An 18,119-nucleotide genomic window follows, 5' to 3' on the forward strand; every position below is an offset into this window, starting at 1 on the left:
GTAACACCATGGTGCCCTTGTTTAATGCACTGGAACCTTAGGAAAATCAAATAGCTCTGAAATAATCCAAAAAAGCAACCCTGTAAATGGGTGATTTCGTAGCGATATAACACTATATAATCCCAATTTCATGTATCAGTACCAAAGAAGTGGTGCATATTTCCCACATTCACAAGCAAAACATCATTGAAACCAGAAGGAAACTGTTTACCTCTACATTTATTGCAGATTTTAAAAGATTAACAATGCTAACATCTTTACTTGTACTAAAAAGAAACTTTAGTTATCCAATAATATAAGCATCTACTTATTACTAGCTTAGCACTACTGCCAATTTGCACAGAACAAAAACTAACAAATTGCTCTACAAGATCATCAACAGTAAAAACAACCAAAAGACAGCAGACACACCACTGAAGTTAGTTAAAATGTTCACTGATGCTTGTAGTCTTCATGGAAGAGAGCCTGGAAACTAAAATAACAGAAAAGAAACTAGTAAACAAGGCAATGTATCTGCACAATGTTTCACATATGTACCTGTATTTAAATTTTCAAATCAGAGCTGCCTGCAAAAGCAGGTTAAAATAAAGGGGGGAGGGGAATTCCTTTTGCCAAAGGAGAGTAAGGTCATCTCTTGGTAAAACAAGATAAAAGTGGTACACAGAAACCCACTTGAGAGCAACACTGGAATCTTAGCACCAGTGCTGCTCTGCTGATATCTTGTCCAAAATTAACGCTTGGCACAAGAAAGATTGACCATACTAGTTATCCAGGGCAGCAGATTAAGATTCCCTTAGGAACTACTGTTCACATTCATTTTCAAGAGTGCATAATACTCAAGGAAATTGCTCTAAATTGAGTTGAAATCAGCAGGGAATGTACCATTTTCCAATCTGGATACTGAATTTTTCCAGACTGGATAAGTAGGTGTTCAGCAAATGTACCCCAAATGGTACCGTGCCCAATCTGTTTAAACCAGAACAGCCCAGAATGGTGATCAGGGTTGAGGGGGCTGAGAAAATGCATCCCAACATAGTGTGAAGCCACACATTGATTTGTGTCTTTTTCTGCAAATAGCACAGCATGGAGTCAAGAGATTTTCTTCCAAAATGTAAATGTGAAAGAAGAGGTGAACTGGAAGCATGTGGGAAAAAAATAAAATAAAATAATTGTAAAACAGCAACAATGGCAGCTTCATCAATGAAACAAAGGAAAGTTAAACCCATATTAGTGGGTATGAGAAATAACTCTGGGGCCAACACTATTGGTTCCAGAGCATCATTCTACAACAGACCACGAATGGTGGAACTCCTCTTTTAAAAAAAACAAAAAACAAAAAAACCCTCCGTTTTTGCATTCAACACAATGTCTAATTAATCATGGGAAAGGGAAAAAGTGCAGTGGAAAACATCTCCAAACAGGAACCTATCAGGTAAGTGTAATACTGCCAAATATTGTACCAGCTGAACTTAAAGGCAGCCTTTCTCCAACATGATTGTGCGGTTTATGCTTCTAAACATTTCCAAGCAAAGCTTATGGGATAAATCTTTGTAGTATCACCAAATAGCTTGAATAAAGTATGATGAATCAGGCAAGCTTTGAGAACATACATTTGTATTTAAGGTCCTGGATGCTCTAACTTCTTGTAATGTAAAGGTGGAGAAGCGTGACGTTCATGGAAAAATTTAACTGTACCAACATGACAATCATTTCTCTATTTGCTGTTTTTAGCGGTCATGTGCTTTCAAGCTACTGAAATTGAATGATCAGAAAATTACACTGTGGCATGATATTGTAGCTTATTGCTTTCACACACACACACAAAGCAAAGAGAAATCTTGCTTTCATAAACTAAGTAAATTGATTTTACAGGAATGGAAAGGTTTTGGTGCTAAAGAATGAAAATTAAGATACTCCCTTTCAATTTCAATTGGCAGGTTTATTTATTTTTAGAACGAGGAGATGCCTGTCCTTTGCCCAATAGGCACAGGTGAGTTGATAACTAGAGATCAAGTTTTCTTGCATATTCATCATTTAGGAATGCCAGACACTGCTGCTTTACTGTAAGGTACTTGTATTGACTGTACCGTAAGCTGTTTGCATTACAAGCAGCATAGTGCCAGATGAAATCATTAACAAACCTGCACACCTAGTAAGCCAAACATACATCAGATCAAGACAAATTCTCTTTCAAGAGGAAGTAATCTGCCATTGTCACATTAAAAAAAAAAGTGAAGGCTCAACTATTTTTAGAAGTGGAACGATGGAGAAAAAGGAGCAGGCTAAAAACTGCAGCTGATATTATTAAATTGTCACTTCGAGCAATCCAGTCATGGATTCTTTACTGACATGCAAACCTGGTGAAAGATAAATGATCAACTAGACCGTGAACAGTTGTCTTCAATACTACTGCTAAGTCTTCCATCATTTCTTCAGAACTGCTTCACCAAGAATGCTTTTTTGTTGTTGTTACTGAAGCACAGAGTATACTACTGGAGTCTCATCTTTGATTTAAATCAAGAGAGAACAATGGAATACAAAGTTCTTTAACAACTTCAGGTTTTGTTTCATTTTCCTGGAGTCCTGCAGTCAAAGAACTTCTGAAGAGCAATATTCAATAGGATTAGAAATATGCTGACTCCCTAAAGCGATGCTCTGACTTACAAAACAGATGTTCGGCTTCCAGATGATCGTCTATATTTGACTTCCAATACTATTTTAAAACATAGTTCCAATCTTCTGCAGAATCCAAGTTACACCTTGTTTGCAGATTTATTTCTTTGAGGGAAAGAAACTATACAAGATTTTATTGAGCAAGACCTGTAAAGTCACGTAAAAACAAGTACACTTGAAATTGGTACTGCTTGCTTGTTACAGTGAAAATCTGAGCAGCTGAAATTTTTGTTAGGCAGTATAGTATAGTTGGGGTGTTCTTACATGGATTCATTATGTTAGTCCTACATAGGTAGGCATGGATTGCTACATGCCTGCATGCTTATTTTAGAAGGTTTTGTTCTTAAATTGTTCTATGAATGGAAAAAAATATCAAGAACTGCTTTGTCCAGATCATAGCAGCAGTTCAAAAGATGCAGCCATTCAAAAAAAGCTTAGTAAAATAAAGCAACATCTGGTAGTGAGGAAAACCGTCTCTCAAAGAGATCTGAATTTGAAAATCTTCTCAGCCTGAGAAAGGGGCAGACTGGTTTTCCAGCTCATATTTTTTGTGTTGCTTACATTGTTTGGAGCAAACCATCTTGTCACATAGTAGGCATTCTTGGCCAAAGCAAAAGGTAAACAGGCACATCTGAGAGCAAATCAGTTGTTTCTTCCTCAGAAGATGACATCCAAGTTGTCAGCTTGCACATCTAAGTACAAGGCTAACTTTAATCTTGGAAAATGTTTTTGGTACATTAGTATTCAAGTTCACTGCCACAGCACAAAAAGTGTTCTTCATACTGGCAGCATGCCGAAAACCTTTCACACAACAGCTTTTGCATGTCCATGTTTTCTAGCAAATGAGTCTCTTGCGTCAAACCTAGAAAGTAAGATGTTGGGTAATTCAGCAGTCCAAAGTAGTTCTGGATTTTCATGAAAATAATAAAAACCCAGGTGCATTTGTGGAAACACAGTAACACTTCTGTTCAAAGGAAGGCTTTTTAACTGCAGTATTTTAATATTTGCAGGAATTCATAAACCAGACTTGTCCATTGCACATACCTATTTACTTGCTCTTTTCTGCCTGTACATTTGTATCATTCTTTGACGGAAAACATCAAATGTATCTTCTTTATTTTCTTCCCCTGCAGCACCCAAGCCCTCCCCTGCAGAGGTAGTACCCCTAGGGAGTAAAATGGATAGTTAGCACAATTTGATTCAAATACATTATTTGACAAAGTGCAGAAGAGATGTAAAATAACAATAGTTTCAAAGAGAGACAGTTACAGAGTAAGGATCTAATTCAGTTTCTCTGTGTCCCTTAATATGCCAGGCCAACTGTGTATAGCTTTTCCTCCCCACAGACAGAAACAGAAAAAAGCCAAGGTCATGTGATATTGCTGAATAAATGGAAATATGGGTAGTTCTCTCGATCAATTTCACAAACTCCTCTGGATTGATCACCTGATTCATGACACACATGGTCCCTATTCAAAATGATGGCACCCCAAAGCAGCATTGTTTCTAAAATCCAAAATGGCATAGAAACCACCAGATCTCTTGGGAACTAAGCCCCCTTCCTTTACGTTGGAGAAAAAATAATTAAAGGGCAAGTTATCAGCCCTGAACACAACCACAGGGTCTGGTGAGCTGTAGTTGGGCTTGCTGTGCCACAAGTGGAAACTCAGGTGGCATCAAGAAAGAAACCATCCTCTAATTTCTGTAACTATATAGCCATGGCCACATAAACCAAGTATATGGTCATATAGCCCTGGAATATTTGTGCACTCTTAATAGTAGATTGAGCCTTTGCAGTCCGCAGGGACTTTTGTGCCTGCAACCAAGTCCTAGGAAGATGTTTTTTCCTTGCAATCCCTGCAGTATTAGAATCTGCCTTGGGAGCTGCAAGATCAAGTTAGAAAACTTTCTGTAGGAAGAGCATAAAACCAATTCAACAATTCTGTGGCTTCCTGGCAGGGATAGGCCACTGTCCAAAATGTGCCTTTTTCCACATGCCCCACAGAAACATGCCATTCCCATCCTAGTTCACCAAGTCACCACTTTAAAAATCTTCCCAAAGATATTTCTGTGATGCCCACAATAGGGAACAAATAAATGTGTCTGTAACATGTCATAGCTTAATCATTCCTCTGGACCTCCCAATGCATTCCTTCCGTTTCATCTTTTAGGTTGTCAGCACTTCAGGGCAGGGACTGTCTTCATTTTCTGCCTTGTACCGCGCCAACCATTGGTGCTTAGGTAATAATGGATTTGTGAACCAGGAAGACTTTATTGTAGATATGATAAGTATTGTAGAGTCCCCCTTCTGGGATAACTTTCAGGGCAAGAGTACAAGTGACTAATCAGAGAAGGTAGAGATTAGACTGGTTATAAAAGTGATCATCTAAAGCTCTTCTGCCTTCACATTTTCCTTCCCTCAATTCAATCTCAGGACTGGCCAAATCCACAGCTGACACAAATCACTTCTCTGAACCAGAAAGAGGAACGCAAGACCAGCAGGGACTTCCCATAACTGAACTTTCTGTAACTACTGGCTCCAGCAGAAGGCATCATGTTCCCCATCTCTTATCTCCGCTATGGAAGAAGGAAGAGAAACCCAAGAGGAGAAAAGGGATGTTATTCTGAACCTTTCCAAGACTAGTCATTATCTTTTCCCTGTCATAGGCAGGCCTCAAGCTTCTGTTCCATCTCCACATACAAGAAGACTGACATCTCTGTGTGCATCAATCCTGGAGGCAAATGTTCTTGTTGCTGTAACACAGCAATAAAAGGCTATGCTAACATTACATTGGACTGCCTCTAAACCTTCACACATATTACTTCTGTCCATTTCTCTTTGGTGAGATAAAATTACCCACATCTCAGCTAGTACTTGTCCACAGAAAGGCTGATGGTTTCTAAAGCATGCAGCATTTCCAAAGGGAGAGTCATGGATCACCTTGAATAAATGAAAAGCTGCACTGGACAGCAATTAAGGTCACTACAGTGATACACAAAAAGGTGAATTGCCCAGGACAGCCTCACTCACATTGAGATAATCTCAGATTTGGGCCTGAGACTTGCCTCCAGAGAGAAAGGAAAGAGCACTGGAGACCATTAAAGAACCTAGTGCTTTGGAGTTACCTAGAGACATAGCTGCAACTTCCTCTGTACATTAGACCAAAAACGGCAGCACAATTTTCCTGAGAGCTGTGTACAAGGAGTACATGCACAAACAGTTCTCACTTGTCTGTTCTGGGCAAGTGCCTTTCCATAAGTGACAGAGCAGCTAACTTTAGTTGGGAAAAAAACAAAAACCAACAGCATATTTTCATATCTAAAACACTTCCCTTTAGAGAAGATCTAAATCTTCTTCAGAACCTGGTAGGTTTGCAGCTGGATTGACCAAACAGGCTTTAACACTCAGCTATTAATTGCGTGCTGGGGAAACCAAGGAACTGCATGTGCTCTTGGCTTCTCCAAGTGTGTTGGGATGAGGAGTTCTGGAAGCTAAGGATCCAGTATCTTGGCAGAGAGTAGAAAGCTATAGACCAGATGGGGTGCTTTCCCATAGGGCATTCCCATCTGAAGGAAGGAGATGGGAGGCCACCTAACCACAGGGTGTCCCAGAAGTACAAAGAAACACACACTTGGCTAAAAGACACCCAACTAAATTAACTAATTCTGTTGGAGAAAGATGGGAAAAATTTTCCCTAAGAAAATAAACAGTAAACCAACAAAGTACTTCAGTCAGCTAGAGTTTTTCCCATGTAGTTGGTGGAGTGAAATCACAATTTTTTTTGTGCTCTGTGTTTCTATTTGCAGCTTAGAAGAACTATAACCTACTATCTGGGCTGGAAGAGGACATTGGAGAAGACATCCTTAAAACTTAGAAAAGACTGTAAAATAATAATGTATGCATTTCAAGAGAAAAGCATGCTTACCTTCTAGGAGATGCACTTACCTCTTTGCAGGATGCAGTGGAAAGAATCTTATGTTTACAGTGGAGATGGTGTATTACCTTAACACATAAGTACTGTGTGTGGAACTCCTATGAAGTCTATTTATATATTACAATGCACACATCACAGCAATATCCAGGCACCAATTGGAATTCTGCATGCAAAGAGCTTGCAAGGTCAAATCTATTTGTTTTCCTTCTAACGGAGCACCCCTATGTTATTACAAGGCTTCCACACACAGCGGGGTGCTCTCCAGAGTTTAGGTGGTGTAAATAGAGAGCCTCAGGAAGCATTTCCTCCCAGCCTTCAGCAATGTCCATTCAGATGGCAGGAAACAGCCTCCCCTTAGAACACCAACTTCCACCCAATCTGATTCGTAGAGACACAAGGCCTCCAGTCTCAACTCTGACCAGCCCAAGGAGCAGACCAAGAGTGGGAATAAGACATAGGACCGATCCCATCAGGACAGGGATCCACACTTGCTACTAGAAGCATTTTCCAAATATGTCTAATATTTCTGCAGTTTGTTCCCATTACATACACTTTCACAGGCTCTTTGATTCCTTTTCCTTGTGAACCAAGACCACGTCCTTCTTGCCAGCCCATCTTCTGAAGCATCTGGAAACCCACATTCTTAACTGTTAATTTCTTGTGTAAAAAGTCTAAGTCTTTTGGTTTCTGCAGAGAGAGAAAGCAGGGGGGGAGTTTTTGGTACAGAAAGCAGCCACCAGTTTGATCTTTTCACCAGAAACCTTCTGCAAATTGAGTGTGTCCAAGTTCCTGAATGTACAGAAACAGATTTAAAAGTATATGCTTAAGTGACAGGTTTCTTCATCTGGATGGAAAATGTCTTCTGAAGAGTAATTGTTTGTGTAGCCAATTTACAGAGTACTACACTAATGTACCCGACAAACTACCTTTATTTTGTGTCATTGATTTGTTTAATCACACTATCAAAAATAGGAAAGCGTTAGAGCACACTATTTTCTTTTTTAATAGTTGTTTTCTGATAACAAAAGCAGGATGAAAAATTTGAAACATTAACCCACTCACTATTACAAAAACTCCATTTGAACACATTTATATCAGCCTTACAAAATTATCCTAAGAGGTAAGAGAAAGCTACCAGATTAACAAATGATTTAATTCTTCAATAAGGGCCCTAACCTGTGGGGGTGTTGAGCTTTGTCACCTTCCACTGTCTGCCCTGGGAGTGGAGGGAAGTTGGCTACTCTCAAACAGTGCACTGTTCCTTGCAGGATCCAGGCCTAAGGTTCAGATTGCCATGAAATCAATGGCAGACATTTACAGAACTGTTTTCACAAGATAGAGTGAAATTACACACAAAGTTTCCTCACCTTCTTCTTCTTTGTAACTGGGCGGCCTCGGGGTCTGTCATAAGCAATTCTGACAGGTTCATGAACTGGGAATTAAAGCAAAGACAAAAGTCAATCACAAAGATGACCAATTTTAATATGGAACTAGCAAAATACATCTTCATATGCATGACTCCCATTTAATGCCTTAATCTAATACTACTACTACCAAGGACATTAAGGTTAGAGTGCACAAAAAACAAAGATTTTCAAAGGCACAAGTGGGAGCTAGGCAATTAACTCCAAAGGGAATCAGGCACCTAACTGCTCTTTGTACCTTTGACAATCTCCCCAAAAAGTAATAGTCCAAGATCAAATTCTGCAAGGACTTCATATCTGTTTCAGCTCCACTGACTTTGAAAATGTTTTGGTGGAAAGCCAAGTCAAGACTGGCACATAAATCAGTTCATTGTGTCTTGTTCCCACAGCACATATGGAGTCATCTATTCATAGACCATTTTTATTTATGTGTGGTAAGACACTCATGAAAGTAGTTAGTGAATATGTGCAGTAGTCAGTTTTCAACATAAGTATCACTCAACTGTTAGAATTTGTTCTTTTAGAACACAAAAGAGATAACATGGCCATACTGTCAAACTACTTGACAAATTCCACTTAACTTTTGAGATACAAATATCAAACCAAAATACTTCCTGATTAACTGTTATGAACATTTTACAACGTGAAAGTATTAATCTGACTTTCTCAATACGTTCATTGCCAGATTTGAGACATTGCTCAAAACTAGAATCAAGTGATGGAAATCCCTCCCAACCCACCTTTTTATCACTTTGTTTAATCAACAGCAGAGAGGTGTGTGGGTATGCAATAGCTACATATGCTCACTGAACACAAGCATTGTTGAGTCAACCTTAAAACACACACAAGTTAGAAGCAAGTTTTACTATTGCACCAGAATGCAATGACTGTCCACCTGGTCACTGGGATGTGCCAATGGCTACTAGTAAGCAGACATCTGAAGTGCATATTTTTTTAATTCACTTTATTAAACCAAGAACTACAAATATATAGGAATTCAAGGACTCTTGCCGAGGGCCAGAAAACATCCTTGAAATGATACTTACCTTTTGGTTCCTCTATGAGGCAGACCCTCTTAGATGCAGGAATCATGCCAACTTTCAGAGATTTGCTGCTGATTCTTTTGCGAGGGAAAGGGGTACCAGGAGCAGAAGCTGGCACCTGTGTGGACAGATTTGGTGTAGTACTATCAGAAGCTGAGCTTGGCTGCATTTCACCTGTTGAAGTTTCTTCTCCTGTTTTGGACAGCATCTCTTTGGATGCGATCTCCTCAGCACCACCTGCTGAGACCTCTTCTTCCCCCTCCTCTGCATGCTCCATTTCCACTTCTTCCAAGGTCTGGGAGATATTCTCAAGTTCAGCTTCTTCTTCTTCCTCCTCATTGTCCTCCTCCTCCTCTTCTTCCTCCTCTTCTTCTAAATTATCCAAATTTCTTTCTTCAGGTTTATCACTTTCCCCAGGTGCAGCTATTTCTGAAACAGCACTAAAGTTGATAGATGGGCACAATTCATAGACTTTCATACGATAAAATTTGAAAGCAGAACTGTTTTGGTCTTGCAGAAACCTGGAAGCATTGCAGAAACAAATTGCATTGAAAAGCATTTAAATTCAACAACTAAAAGAAGATTCCTATGAGTTACCATAAAGTTAGATATTAAAAATGGATTTAGTAAAAAAAAAGATTAGATGTAGTCATTACACTGGTACTTTTGTACTATTATGAAATACTATAGGAACTCCCAACCACATGTAAAAAAATGTCTCTTGGTCCAATTAGACAAACACAAATGGCATTACACCAACAAAAGATTTGGCACAAACTGGCACAGCCCCACAGAAAGCAGTAGAGCCATGCCAATTTACACCATCAGAAGATTTAACCCATTGTGTTTAAAGTCCTAAAAAGAGTTCAGAACATAAGAATGGCCATAATTGGTCAGATCAATGGTCCATCTAGCCCCGTATCCTGTCTTCCCGTGCCAGATGCTTCGGAGGAAATGAACAGAACAAGGCAATTTATCAAGCAATCCATCCCGTCGTTTAGTCCCAGCTTCTGGCAGTCTGAGGTTTAGGGACCCAAAGCATGGAGCTGCATCTCTGACCATCTTGGCTAATAGCCATCGGACCTAACCTCCATGAACTTTTTTTTTTTTGGAGTCCTGTTATACTTTTGGCCATCACAACATCCCATGGTAATGAGTTCCACAGGTTGACTGTGCATTGTGTGAAGAAGTACTACCTTATGTTTGTTTTAAAACTATTGCCTATTAATTTCATTGGGTGACCCTCCCCTCCCCCCCCGCCCGCTGGTTCTTGTGTTACATGAAAGGGTAAAGGATACTTATTCACTTTCTCCACATCATTCATGATCTTATAGACCTCTGTCATATCCCCCCGGTCATCTCTTTTACAAGCTGAACAGTCCCACTCTTTTTAATCTCTCCTCCTATGGAAGCTGTTCCATACCCTAATCATTTTTGTTGTCCTCCTTTGTATCTTTTCCAATTCTAATATATCTTTTTTGAGATGGGTTGACCAGAGCTGCAAGCAGTATTCAGAGTGTGGGCGTGCCAGGGATTTATATGGCAGCATTATGATATTTATCATCTTCTTATCAATCCCTTTCCTAATGGTTCCTACCATTCTGCTAGCTTTTTGGACTGCCACTGAACACTGAGCAAATGTTTTCAGACAACTATCCACAATTACTCCAATATCACTTTTTGAGTGCTACTAGCTAACTTAGACCCAATCATTTTGTATGTATAGTTGGGATAATGTTTTCCAATGTGCATTACTTTGCATTTATCAACATTGAATTTCATCTGCCATTTTGTTGCCCAATCACCCAGTTTTGTGAGATCCCTTGGTAACTCTTCACAGTCAGCTTTGGACTTGTAAAAAGCAACAAAGAGTTCCGTGGCACCTTATAGACTAACAAATGTATTGGAGCATAAACTTTCGTGGGTGAATACCCACAGGTTCACATCAACCTCCCTGGACACACAAAAGCAGATTTAAAGGTAGCCATCCTACAGCAAAAAAACTTCAGGACCAGACTTCAAAGAGAAACTGCTGAGCTTCAGTTCATTTGCAAATTTGACACCATCAGCTCAGGATTAAACAAAGACTGTGAATGGCTAGCCAACTACAAAAGCAGTTTCTCCTCCCTTGGTGTTCACACCTCAACTGCTAGAAGAGGGCCTCATCCTCCCTGATTGAACTAACCTCGTTATCTCTAGACTGATTCTTGCCTGCATATTTATACCTGCCTCTGGAAATTTCCATTACATGCGTCTGACGAAGTGGGTATTCACCCACGAAAGCTCATGCTCCAATACATTTGCTAGTCTATAAGGTGCCACAGGATTCTTTGTTGCTTTTTACAGATCCAGACTAACACGGCTACCTCTCTGAGCTTTGGACTTAACTATCTTGATTAATTTTGTATCATCCACAAACAATGCCACCTCACCATTTACCCCTTTTTCCAGAACATTTATGAATATGTTGAACAGTATAAGCACAATTACAGAACTTTGGGGGACCCCACTATTTACCTTTCTCCACTGGGAAAGCTGACCATTTATTCCTACCCTTTGTTTCCTACCCTTTAGCCAGTTACTGATCCGTGAGAGGAACTTCCCTCTTATCCATTGACTGACTACTTTGCTTAAGAGCCTTTGATGAGGGTCCTTGTCAAAGGCTTTCTGAAAGTCCAAGCACACTGTATCCACTAGATCACTCTTGTCCATGTTTGTTGACACCCTCAAAGAATTGCTTTGGGATGCAGGATGACTGGCTGTGGATGTAAAAAAAATTACATCTCCCATCTATCACGACAACTGTGCATTCTGGAGAGATTTTGGCCTCCTCTCAAGCGTCAGATATTGTCTCCATTAGTGGTCAATAAGTTAAACCAGCGGCTCTCAAACTTTAGTGACCCAAGGACCCCTATTTTGATTTAAAATGTTTCGTGGACCTCCAAGACAGCTTCTGGTTTTCCCCGGGGCTGCTCAACTCCCACTCAGCCCCAGCCCCCAATCCACTCCCCACCTCCACCCCTGAGCGCGCCCTGTGCACGCTTCTCCCCCTCTCCCCTAGTACCTCCTGCATGCCATGGAACAGCTGTTCAGCAGCGTGCAGGAGGTGCTAGGAGGGAGGAGGAGGAGTTGATCAGCAGGACTGTTGGCCCTGGACATGACTCACGGACCCCAGTTTGAGAATCGCTGAGTTAAATAAGATGGACAAATAATCTGACTTGGTAAAACAAATCCAAATCCTACATTCCTAAAAATATTTAAACATTACAATTTATATCTTCTTTAGGGACCAAAAGACAGTGATAAACAAAAATCTATGTAATTTAATGCTACCAATAGCCAAAAGACAGATCTATATGTCAAACAGTAATTCTGCATTAAAAGCTTGGTGTTGTAATTTCTCTTATTAGACTATTTACACAAATGGATATATAGGTTACTCACCAAAGATCTGGGTTATCTGCACTATTATCTATGCTGAACTGCTCAATTTCTGGTCCGACCTGAGCAACAAACTTGGCCAGCTTCTCAGCAGTTTCCATTGTTTTAGCATCCACTGCAAGTAAGAAAACAGTATGTTTGTATAGTGCCTAGAACAATGGGATCTAAAGTAACTGAAATCTCAAGACACTATGACATGGTAAATAATTATACCAAGTAGAGTATTTTACTGACATCTGAACTAATGCCTTGCTCATACTACTAGAGCTAATAATTAAGATCTGATTTCAGACCTTCACCTACCATCAGGAAATTGAGACAACAGTGATTGGGACTGTCCAGTGGATGCCAATAAATCCTCAGTGTCTGCCACTTCTTCCAGTGACAGAGAAACTTCTGGACTGGTGGCATGCTGTGAGGATCCAGCTGTGTCCAATGATGAGTTCTTCTCAGACATGCTGATTTCTGATATGGAAGATTTTGACTGAACCGAACCTTGGGTGAGCTTGTCTTGACGTTTCAGCATCGTACCAGCTGAAAGCACAGTCTGTGTCCCTATAGTTGATTTTCTCACTTTCCTGCCTCTAACTCCATGTTGTGTAAAAATTCCAAGTCTTTTTCTTTTAAAGAGCCTTTTCTTGATACTTGCTACTTTCCTCGCATACAACATTGCCCTCACTGATTCTGTTGCAGATTCTTCTGGTGTTTTCCCCTCTCTGCCTCCCTCCTTTGTAGATGATGTCAATCTTTGCATCTCTGATAACTTCAGTCTGTAATATTTGTATTCTAGACTATCCTCCTCAGACAAGAACCTACATTAGAAAAGAAAAACGCATGCAGCATGTGTCATGAAAACATATACTGAAAGCAACCTTCGCTATTTCAAGAACATCATGGTAGTTGGTAGTATATAGGGTGCCCTATCCTGGTAAAAACAACCTGCAGGTATGGGTTTTCCTCCGATAAGCAGTAGTTCCATTTCCTAAGCAGTAAGCAAAGATAAGTTGTGTCAAGCTGCAAAATCACAGATTGCTTTAAGATAGAGCTCAAGTTGCCAGTAATGAAACAGCTATACTGTGGGGATCATATTCAAAGGGGCACTATCACCCTTCCAACCCTGATATTCTATGATTCTAACTTGATTTATTAATTTTTTCAAAGTTGACTAATTTAAAATAATTCCATGTTAAGAAAGAATGCTCTTTAAAGAGTATGTCTCGGATTAAAAAAAAAAGTTTTCTTCTACTTCACACGATGTTTATAAAAGGTCTTGTCAGCAAGAAAAGAAACTGAGCGCCTGTACAGAAGCAACAGTTAATTAACGATACACAAACTATACTTCCTGGATTTAGGAAAGTACTTAAGCATGAGTAGTCCCATTGACATTAGGGCTATTCACATGCTTAAAGTTAACCATATGTTTTAAGTGACTTCTAGAATCAGCGCCGAAGTGCTGTCCAAACTGCAAAGCGAACAAACTGGAAAAGTATAGAAAAATAATTTTCTCTAGCTGTAATTTGTGACTACAGAAGCCAATTCTCAAACAACCTTCAACTAGACAGTGTCGCTTTAAAATAAAATGACATTGTTAAAGATCTGGACAAACTGACTGGATTGGAGTGATTCAAGTTCATTTTTGCTCATATGAAACCTAAACCAGGATTTAAATTCAGATCTTTTCTAACCTTCTGTAATTTAGACCCTAACCCTGCAGCGAGCTCCCCGCAAGCACATCCCTGTGCCTGTCTGGAGCCATGGGAACACATGTGGGGGCACAAGGATCTGCTCACATAGAGGTCAATGCTGAATCAGGGCCTCAGCCCTCTTCATCTTCAAAAACAATATTCATGTTAAATTACTGAAATTAAATCAACTTCATATAATAGGATTTTAACCTGTACTAACAAGCTTTAATAGAGCATTACAAAACTTTTCAATCTCAGTTTAATGCAAGTTGCAACTTAAATGTCACACCCAAATTGCTGTTAAAACAAAATGAGATTTACTTGAAAAAAATTAAGACTATACCATGCTTATGCAATTATGTGTCTCAAGTTCTGTTTTCAAACATTGAGCATGGGACTAAACACATAATTAATACAAACATACATTCATTATACCTAAATGTCTTATGGCTTTCTACTCAAATTGTTTTTGCCCTCCTGCATGTGGACTGACAGATCAAAAGGAGTCTAGTCTGTTAGACAAAGCAGGTGATTATGAATTAGGACTCCTGGGCAGATATCACTTACTTTCCAAGTACGTTAAAAAGCTTAATTAGCATTTATAAAGTGTTTTCAGCTATTCAGATGAAATATCCACTATGGACTTGATTTTAAGTCCATTGAAATCAATAGCAAAGTTGCCACTGACTTCAGTGGAGCAGGATCAGACACTAAATAGGGCAAAGAAGTATTATGCTACAGTAGAACCTCAGAGTTACAAACTGACCGGTACACCACACATCATTTGGAACCGGAAGTACACAATCAGGAAGCACCAGGAACAAAGAAAAACAACCACCAAATACAGTACAATACTGTGTTAAATGTAAACTAATAAAAAAAGGGGGAAGCAGCATTTTTCTTCTGCATAATACAGCTTTGAAACTTTACTAAGTCAATGTTCAGTAGTAAACTTTTGCAAGCAGCACCACAATGTTTTGTTCAGGATTACGAACATTTCAGAGTTACAAACAACCTCCATTCCCGAGGTGTTCATAACTCTGAGGTTCTACTGTATATTTGGAATTAACTTCACCAAAATACCTACCAATATTCAGGGCAGCTTTTTTGAGCAGTTCTCTCTTTTGCTGACAAAGTACCTGTAACAATACTGTTCACTAGCTTTTCAATTGTCTCTACAACTCTCCGATCAGCTCGCTGTGGAACTGTAACAACAAAAAAGCATGGTCATTGTATTATTCTTGTCAAGAGGATGTAAAGATGTCCAACCATTTTTATAGCAATATTCCAGGAGTAAGCCAGCTATTCTTAACACGCTACACAGGCCCATTCTCGGTAGACTGACATTTTAGGTGTAATCGGCATAATAAGAGGGGGAAGTGATCATGCAATAATTAAAGAATGTCGGGTTGGGAGATACATGCCAGGATCATATTAATTATACTAGTTTTATAGCATGACAATTACTAGCTGTAAGTCTAGTTTCAATTCCCAGTCAAATACCGGAGCAAATATTGAGGAAAGTCTCACAACACATCCATGATGATGAAATCAACAGCAATTGGCATTGTAAAGAACAAATCTTTCAGAACTAATAAGATAAAAAGTTATCTTAACAGAAAAGCTATTGTTTGCAACATAATCAAATTTTAGCACATAATTTGATAGAAAACATCTCAGAATCTCACTCAAAATTATTTCAAGTTCGCTTGGATAGGAAGTGTCTCATGAACTGATATTTGGCTGAATAACTAGAGCCCTGCAAATCTGCGGATATCCACTTTATATCCATGAACCATTTTTGCGTATTGCGGATCGGATGCAGATTTATCCAGGCAGGGCTCTATGAATAACCATAAACAAAAGGCCATGACAAACAGCAATGTAATAAATTGGTGAGACGTGTCTACTGGGATACTGCAGGGATTGGTGTGAGGTCTCATTTTATTTAGAGGAATCTAGTCCAACTTGAAACTTAAGTCAAAAGTAGCTTCAGCTACTATATTTACCTCTTTGTCTGCCTTTCAATATTTGTGGTTTTACAGTTACATTTTCCTATCTTTTAAAATATTAGCAAAAAAGATGCAAGTAGAAATTAAGAAAGGGAAAATTAAGGCTTAAAAAAAAAATCAGGAAAAACTTCAAGGATCGATCTCTTAGGTCTGGAACAGTGTCATTATGAGAAGCAGTGTGGATTAAGGGACTGAGCATGGGGCTGGAGCCACGACCCTGCAAAATCTAATTGTGGATCTGTCGCTGACCACCTACATAGTCTGGGCAAATTAACTCTCATACAAAATGAGAATTACTTATATGCATCAAAAGGGTGTTGTAAAGACGAGTTATATTTGAATACTACTATGAAAATGTGAAATGCAAGTTATATGTAAGTCAAGGCAAGTGTTGGAAGTCCCACCATTTGGAACATTTAAATCTAGACTAGACAAAACACCAATGAGTGAATTATAGGGAATAGTCTTGCACTGGAGACTACATGGTCTAATAGGCCTTTTCATCTCTAACTTCCATGATTATATGGGGAAAACAAATCTAATAAATATGTATCAGAAAAATATTTTATGGCATTTTACTTACTCTTCATTTTAGGTCTTGTATCAGGAGCAGTTTTTTTAAGCTGTATTGTGGACTCAGGTTCTATTTTCTTCATCTGAATTGGATAGCCACTTTTCTCAAGCCAAGCTTTCAAGTTCTCTATGTACTCTCTTCCAAATAACGTTGAATCATCAAAATTTGGGAATGACGTTGGTGCTGGAGCCATTTCCTGGAGACCAACAGCTTCAAGTATTTTCTCTTGCCTGAAAGCAGAAGCTAATGCAAAGGTTTGGCCCAAAAGTGCCAAGGACTTACGACACAGAGAAATGGTGGTCTCAAAAGCACCTGCCATTTCTCCAGAATTACTGAAACCACTTGTCTTGATGCTTAATTCATAGGCATTGCAGGCCATAAGCAGAGGTGTGACACTCTTTAGAAGACGATCTTGGAGCCTCATCATGTACTTATCAAAAGGCTTTATTATTTCAAAGAAGCAGTTCTTAGTCTTCATGGCACCCTTGTCCAACAACATATTTAAGAACTCATTGTCTACTTTGGGAGTCTTCAAAGCAGCATGTTGTAAATTTTTGATGGTAAAGAAACAATAATCTCGGTGTTCTGGCTTTAGTGAGCATTTGAATGAAGCAAGCATTTTTGCACATGTTTCTGTCTCCAGCTCGAAGAGGGCCCCAAACAGCTGTTGAAATTCTGCATCATTTTTTATTGTGTGAAATCCAGCCCATTTTATTATTTCTATTCCAAAGGTTGAGAATATGTCAGACTTGTCCACAAGATTAAAATTAAGATGTCTGAGAACATGCTCAGATTTACGAACTCGGATGACAGGCCTTTGGGTTGTCACCGTTGACCTCTGATTAGGTCGTAGGATTAGTTTCTGATTCAGGCGCTGGGCAATTGCAGACCTCTGGTTAGGTTGGTCTGTAGTTTCTGGCATCTGATCAGGTTGCAGAGTTGACTTCTGATTAGTCACTGGTAGTGTTTTTTTAGTGTTCCATTTCTTTAGAGGAGTTTTGATATCGCCTTTAAATACTTTATTTTTAATCAGGCCTCTTGTAATATTTTTTCCTCTCAGAATCCTTCCTCTACTGATGTTGCCTCTGCGTCCTGGCGGTCTGAACTCACTCTCAGATTGAAGTCCATATTCCAGGTCATAATCCTGACTTTCTATGTTCCCATACTCCTCTTCCACAAGTCCTGGTGACCTAAAATCACCCAAGAGCTCAGAAGAGCCAAAGTCAGTGTCATGCAATCTGGAGGATTCCCGAGGGTGAGGGCGGCCATAGTCCCGGTCCCGAGAGGCAGGGCGGCCATAGTCCCGGTCCCGAGAGGCAGGGCGGCCATAGT

The 18,119-nt window shown here is 39.5% G+C and overlaps 1 protein-coding gene across 2 annotated transcripts in view; it reads right to left on the reverse strand.

The window, feature by feature from the left end:
* Positions 1 to 201: 201 nt before the first annotated feature.
* SUGP2 (SURP and G-patch domain containing 2) overlaps positions 202 to 18,119 on the reverse strand; it is a 19,422-nt gene continuing 1,504 nt past the window's right edge. The window contains exons 1-9 of one of the 2 annotated variants that reach the window (XM_026655007.2): positions 16,797 to 17,804; positions 15,289 to 15,406; positions 12,820 to 13,328; positions 12,520 to 12,631; positions 9,079 to 9,596; positions 7,976 to 8,040; positions 7,159 to 7,295; positions 3,718 to 3,838; positions 202 to 472 (exon numbers count right to left, since the gene is read on the reverse strand). In XM_026655007.2, the coding sequence (XP_026510792.1) occupies positions 3,718 to 3,838; positions 7,159 to 7,295; positions 7,976 to 8,040; positions 9,079 to 9,596; positions 12,520 to 12,631; positions 12,820 to 13,328; positions 15,289 to 15,406; positions 16,797 to 17,709 (2,493 nt within the window). In that variant the 5' untranslated portion in view covers positions 17,710 to 17,804 and the 3' untranslated portion in view covers positions 202 to 472. Of the gene's footprint in view, positions 473 to 3,717; positions 7,296 to 7,975; positions 8,041 to 9,078; positions 9,597 to 12,519; positions 12,632 to 12,819; positions 13,329 to 15,288; positions 15,407 to 16,796 lie in introns of those variants that run through there. The other variant, XM_026655005.2, reaches the window with a different exon arrangement.

Source organism: Terrapene carolina, unplaced genomic scaffold, assembly GCF_002925995.2.
Source record: "Terrapene carolina triunguis isolate 2854851 unplaced genomic scaffold, T_m_triunguis-2.0 Scaffold194, whole genome shotgun sequence".
Taxonomy (NCBI): domain Eukaryota; kingdom Metazoa; phylum Chordata; order Testudines; family Emydidae; genus Terrapene; species Terrapene triunguis.